A 6,254-nucleotide genomic window follows, 5' to 3' on the forward strand; every position below is an offset into this window, starting at 1 on the left:
CACAGCAACCTCCAACTCCTGGGCTCAAGTGAGTCTCCTGCCTCAGCCTCCCAAGTAGCTGGGGCCATAGGTGCCCGCCACAACATCCAGCTATTTTTTGGTTGCAGCCATCATTGTTGTTTGGTGAGCCTGGGCTGGATTTGAACCCGCCACCCTAGGTGTATGTGGCTGGTGCCTTAGCCCCTTGAGCCACAGGCGCCAAGCCAAGTGCGGGCTTTTTTGTCTTTTATGCCTTTTTTCCCCTGCATAGCTTGGGGGCGCAGGGGGGTGTGTGATGAGGAACATTGCCATTGGCAGGGTTACAGCTTTGGATATGTCTTAAATCACAATGGTTATGGTTATACAACAGTAATTAATCAAGCCTGGGTGAGTTTTCCACCATTGTTCCTCTACTGAGAACTTGGGGGTTTTGTGAAACTTGGGACTTTCTATGCCTCTTTGAATTCTGGAGAGCATGGGAACGTGGCTGAGAAGGCCCGTAGGGTGGAAGAGTGGGGGAATAGGAGAGGGCAGGAGGTTGCCTGTAGGCAGGAGAACGGGAGAGGGCAGGGGACAGGAGCTTGCTCGTAGGGTGGGGGAACAGGAGCTTGCCCATAGGGCAGGGGAATGGGAGAAGGCTCGGGGAACCAGGGGGAACAGGAGCTCACAACAATACTACCCAAAGCAATATACAATTTTTTTTTTCATTTTCTTAGTTATTATTTTAAAATGTTCACATGTACCCTTCTAAGATAAACCTCAGAAGTGATCCCTCCAATCCCCTCCATCCACCCATTCCTCCCTCCCCTTTCCATCCCCCCTCCCTGTATTCTTAGGCAGTTATTAGGTTATAGCTTTCATATAAAAGGTATAAATTAGTTTCATAATAGGGGTGTGTACATTGGATACTCCTTCCTACACTCCTGTGATACTTCACCAAGAAGAAGCAATATACAATTTTAATGCAATCCCTATTAAATAATGCTCCACTGTCATACTTGAAAGATCTCAAAAAAATAATACTTCATTTTATATGGAATCAGAAAAAACTTCAAATAGCCAAGACAGTATTCAGAAATAAAAACAAAACAGGAGGAATTATGCTACCAGACCTCAGACTATACTATAAATCGATAGTGATCAAAACAGCATGGTACTGGCACAAAAACAGAGAGGTAGATGTGTGGAACAGAATAGAGAACCAAGAGATGAACCCACCTACTTACTGTTATTTGATCTTTGACAAACCAATTAAAAACATTCTGTGGGGAAAAGATTTCCTATTTAACAAATGGTGCTAGATGAACTGGCTGGCAACCTGTAGAAGACTGAAATTGTACCCACACCTCTCACCATTAACTAAGATGGACTCTCACTGGATTAAAGATTTAAACTTAAGACATGAAACTATAAAAATACTAGAAGAAAGTACAGGGAAAACTCTTGAAGAAATCAGCCTGGGCAAATATTTTCTGAGGAGGACCCCCCCCTCAGGCAATTGAAGCAACATCAAAAATATACTACTGGGACCTGATCAAACTAAAAAGCTGCACAACCAAGGACACAGTAAGTAAAGCAAACAGACAGCTCTTAGAATGGGAGAAGATATTTGCAGGTTATGTCTCTGACAAAGCTTTAATAACCAGAATCCACAGAGAACTCAAACATACTAGCAAAAAAAGAAAAAGTGATCCCATCTCAGGCAGGCAAGGGACTTAAAGAGAAACTTCTCTGAAGAAGACAGGCGCACAGCCTACAGACATATGAAAAATGCTCATCATCCTTAATCATCAGAGAAATGCAAATCAAAACTACTTTGAGATATCGTCTAACTCCAGCAAGATTAGCCCACATCACAAAATCCCAAAACCAGAGATGTTGGCATGGATGTGGAGAAAAGGGAACACTTACACTGCTGGTGGGAATGCAAACTAATGCATTCCTTTGGGAAAGATGTTTGGAGAACACTTAGAGAACTAAGAATAGACCTGCCATTCGATCCTACAATTCCTCTGCTAGGTGTATATCCAGAAGACCAAAAATCACATTATAACAAAGATATTTGTACCAGAATGTTTATTGCAGCCCAATTCATAATTGCTAAGTCATGGAAGAAGCACAAGTGCCCATCAACCCATGAATGGATCAATAAATACTGGTGTATGTACACCATGGAATATTACCCAGCCTTAAAGAAAGATGGAGACTTTACCTCTTACATGTTTACATGGACGGAGCTGGAACATAATCTTTTTAGCAAAGTATCTCAAGAATGGAAGAAAAAGTATCCAATGTACTCAGCCTTACTATGAAACCAATTTATAGCTTTCTTATGAAAGCTATAACCCAATTATAGCCCAAGAAGAAGTAGGGAGGGGGGAGGATGGGTGGAGGGAAAGTAATTGGCGGGACCACACCTATGGTCCGTCTTACAAGGGTACATGTGAAATTTACTAGGTGTAGAATATAAATGTCTTAACACAATAACTAAGAAAATGCCATGAAGGCTATGTTAACCAGTTTGATGAAAATATTTCAAATTGGCTCGGCACCTGTGGCTCAAGCGGCTAAGGCGCCAGCCACATACACCTAAGGTGGCGGGTTCAAATCCCCAGCCCAGGCCCGCCAAACAACAATGATGGCTGCAACCAAAAAATGGCCAGGCATTGTGGAGGGCACCTGTAGTCCCAGCTACTTGGGAGGCGGAGGCAGGAGAAGCACTTAAGCCTCGGAGATGGAGGTTGCTGTGAGCGTGATGCCATGGCACTCTACCCAGGGGGATAGCTTGAGGCTCTGTCTCAAAAAAAAAAAAAAAAAAAGATCTTATATTTTTCAATGGCAATGTGTTCCTTTTAACTAATTTGACCTAAATGTCTTTTTCAGGTGCAGTTTTTAATTATTCGGCCTTATATATAGCCCTCCTCCAACTTGAGTTATCAGACTTTTGAGTTAATTGACAACTCTCGTTTTTTAATTTCTTCTCTTATTCTTTTTGGTTTTTTCTCTCTTCTCTTATCCTTAGTTATTCCCTTATTCTAGTTAGAAGCCTCTAGTTTCACCTTTAAATTTGTGATCTACTCTCAGTTTGCAGCTGAGAGAATTTGAGACAAAAAGGAATTTTTTTAGGTTTTTTAAAAAAAAATTTATAGAATGCAAAGACATTAACTGGTGTCTTGGAACACTTGAAAATATATTTATATAAAAAGTATGAAAAGTGGGCGGTGCCTGTTTCTCAAAGGAGTAGGGCACCGGCTACATATGTCAGAGGTGGTGGGATCAAACCCAGCCCCAACCAAAAACTGCAAAAAAAAAAAAAAAGTATGAAAAGAGGGTTGGCACCTATGGCTCAGTGAGTAGGGCGCCGTCCCTGTATACCACAGATGGCGGGTTCAAACCCGGCTCCGGCCAAATTGCAACAGAAAAATAGCCAGGCGTTGTGGCGGGCACCTGTAGTCCCAGCTACTCAGGAGGCTGAGGCAAGAGAATTGCCTAAGCCCAGGAGTTGGAGGTAGCTGTGAGCTGTGTGACATGATGACACTCTACTGAGGGCAATAAAGTGAGACTCTGTCTCTACAAAAAAAAAAAGTATGAAAAGTGGTGGCACCTATGGCTCACTGGGTAGGGCACTGGCCACATATACCAAGGGTGGCGGGTTTGAACCCATCCCAGGCCAGCTAAAACAACAATGGCAACGTCAGCAACAACAACAAAGAAATAACTGGGCGTTGTAGCAGTCACCTGTAATCCAACTAGTTAGGAGGCTGAGGCAAGAGAATCGCTTGAGCCCAAGATGTTGAGATTGCTGTGAGTTGTGACCCAGCATTATACTGAGGGTAACAAAATGAGACTCTGTCTCAAAAGAAAAAAAAAAGTATGAAAAATATAAAAATATATAAAGTGACATTTATGAGAATCCTTTAGGATATAAAATAAATTGGTAAGAAATACTCTAAGATCAGTAATGTACAGGGCATAAGTTACTTCAAAACTGGAAACTTGTTTTAACCTATTCAGATTCAGATCTAAAGACTCTTAGCATGGATCTAATTTTAGTGACTGTTATTTCTAGGGATGGGCATTTTGTGCAGTAGTTGAGGCCAAGATGTACTGTGTTTTATAAACTACATTTGTCATTTTTTTTTTAATTGAGACAAAGTCTTACTCTGTCACTCTGGGTAGAGTGCTATGACATCATAGCTCACAGCAACCTCAAACTCTTCAGCTCACGCCTCCTGAGTAGCTGAGGTGACAGGCGCCCACCACAACACCTGGTTATTTAGAGACAGGGTCTTGCTCTTGCTCAGGCTAGTCTCTAACTCCTGAGCTCAGGCAATTTGCCTGCCTCTACCTCCCAGAGAGCTAGGATTACAGCCACCATGCCCTACCATATTAACACTAGGCTGCTCATTCATTACCTAGTACAAATAGTTTACCATTGTACTAGGTAATGAATGAGCAACCTAGTGTTTTACATTTGTATTTTACCATACTACTAGGTAATGAATGAGCAGCCTAATGTTAACAACGGAATGTTAAAGCAGCATTTCACCTAATCTCTATCTTTTAGTAAACTTTTTTCCATTTAAAGTTGTTCTTAGTGATTCTCAAACAGAATATTTAATGGATATTTATGATGAAATCTGAATGATTTCTACCTAAAAACTTATTTTATTTCACAGGAATATATTTTTGGGAGAGACGTTTTCCAGTTATATCAGCGTTCATAATGATAGCAATCAAGTTGTAAAAGATATATTAGTAAAAGTAAGTAACATTCTTCTTTGGGGTATGTAATATTTTATGTAAAATCTTTTTTTCTATTTCTCTCATTATGTTTTTGCCACTTCATTAAATGAATGTTCAATATAGGATTTTTTATTTCTTTTTAATGATATAGGAATTTTTAATTCACAAGTGATTAATAAGTGCCAAAAGGCGTTCTGGGCACAGAAACATTTTTTCTTTTCTTTTTTTCTTTTTTTATTTTTTTCTTTGAGACAGTCTTGTTCCGTTGCCAAGGCTGGAGTACAGTGGCATCATCAGAGCTCTCTGTAATCTCAGACCCCTGGGCTCAAACTATCCTCTAGCCCCAGCTACAGGTGTACTCTACTGCCCTTCAAAGCGTTTTCTATTTTTAGTAAGAGAACAGGGTCTTTCTTTTGCTCAGGCTGGTCTTGAACTCCTGAGCTCAAGAGATTCCCCTGGCCTCCGCCTCCTAGACTGCTAGGATTACAGGCATGAGTCACTTTGTCCAGCCCCAGTTTTTGCCCTTTTTGCTAAATTTTTTAAAGCAGTAACAACAAAAAAAAAAAAATTGATTTTTTTAAAAAACAGTGGGCAGTAAATAGAGGTTTTTTGGCTAAGATATTCATCAATGTACACAGTTACCATTCAATAAAAAAAAGGGGGGGGGAATAAATAAATAAAGTTACAAAGCAGGAAAAAAAAAAAGATATACTTTGTGTTAAGAAGACTGATACAAGCACATCATATGGGATAGTTGGTAGGAAACAGACCAGTTAGAAGACTCTTTAAATAATTTAGAAATCAAGACTCCTTAACCCGAAGTTTCTTCAAAAGAGAAAGGGCAGAAAATATGTAAAAAGTCACTGTATGTGGGAGACACGTTCTTGTTAAAGCTGTCTTTGAGTGGTAAGTTTAGATCATTGGAGCATTGACTCCCTTTGAAAGTCTAATTAGAATGAGTTTAAAGGTTAATGTAGACTTTTTGCATACTTGTACATATGTTTGTCAATATGGATAGGGTTCCTGATTTCCATTAGATCAAGAGTTGGTAAACTACAGCCTATAGGCCAAATTTGATCCATTGCCATTTGTATAAATCTTTCGAACTAAGAATGGGTTTTATATTTTAAAATTATTGAAAAGAAACAAAACAATATTTTGTGACATGAAAATTATCTGAAATTCAATTTTCAGTGTCCATATATAAAGTTTTTATTTTTATTTTTATTTTTTATATTGACTTTTTATCAGGTTTTAGCTGTCAATGTTATGGTTGCTTTAGTAAAAGATTTAGGAAATTCTCCTTTATTTTTACTGCTTTGGGACAATATGCAGATCAGTTAGACTGCTCTAGAAAGGTTTCTAGAATTCCCAGAAAAATCATACGAGCTGATGCTTTTGGTGGGGAGGGGAGTCAGGAAGAGATTTCCTAGATCACATTTTCTTTTTTCTACTATGGATTCAAGTCTGTTTAAACAGTCTATCACTGGCTCGGCGCCTATAGCTCAACCGGCTAAGGCGCCAGCCAC

General features: G+C 39.6%; 1 protein-coding gene across 4 annotated transcripts in view; it reads left to right on the plus strand.

The window, feature by feature from the left end:
• The window catches only part of TRAPPC13 (trafficking protein particle complex 13), a 55,360-nt gene that overhangs the window by 18,378 nt on the left and 30,728 nt on the right, over nucleotides 1-6,254 (plus strand). For all 4 annotated transcript variants that reach the window (XM_003785871.3, XM_003785872.3, XM_023510937.1 and 1 more), the window contains exon 4: nucleotides 4,659-4,743. In XM_003785871.3, the coding sequence (XP_003785919.1) occupies nucleotides 4,659-4,743 (85 nt within the window). The remainder of the gene's footprint in view (nucleotides 1-4,658; nucleotides 4,744-6,254) is intronic.

The sequence above is a fragment of the Otolemur garnettii genome, unplaced genomic scaffold (assembly GCF_000181295.1).
Source record: "Otolemur garnettii isolate 467f Iridium unplaced genomic scaffold, OtoGar3 scaffold00017, whole genome shotgun sequence".
In the NCBI taxonomy this organism is placed as follows: Eukaryota; Metazoa; Chordata; class Mammalia; order Primates; family Galagidae; genus Otolemur; species Otolemur garnettii.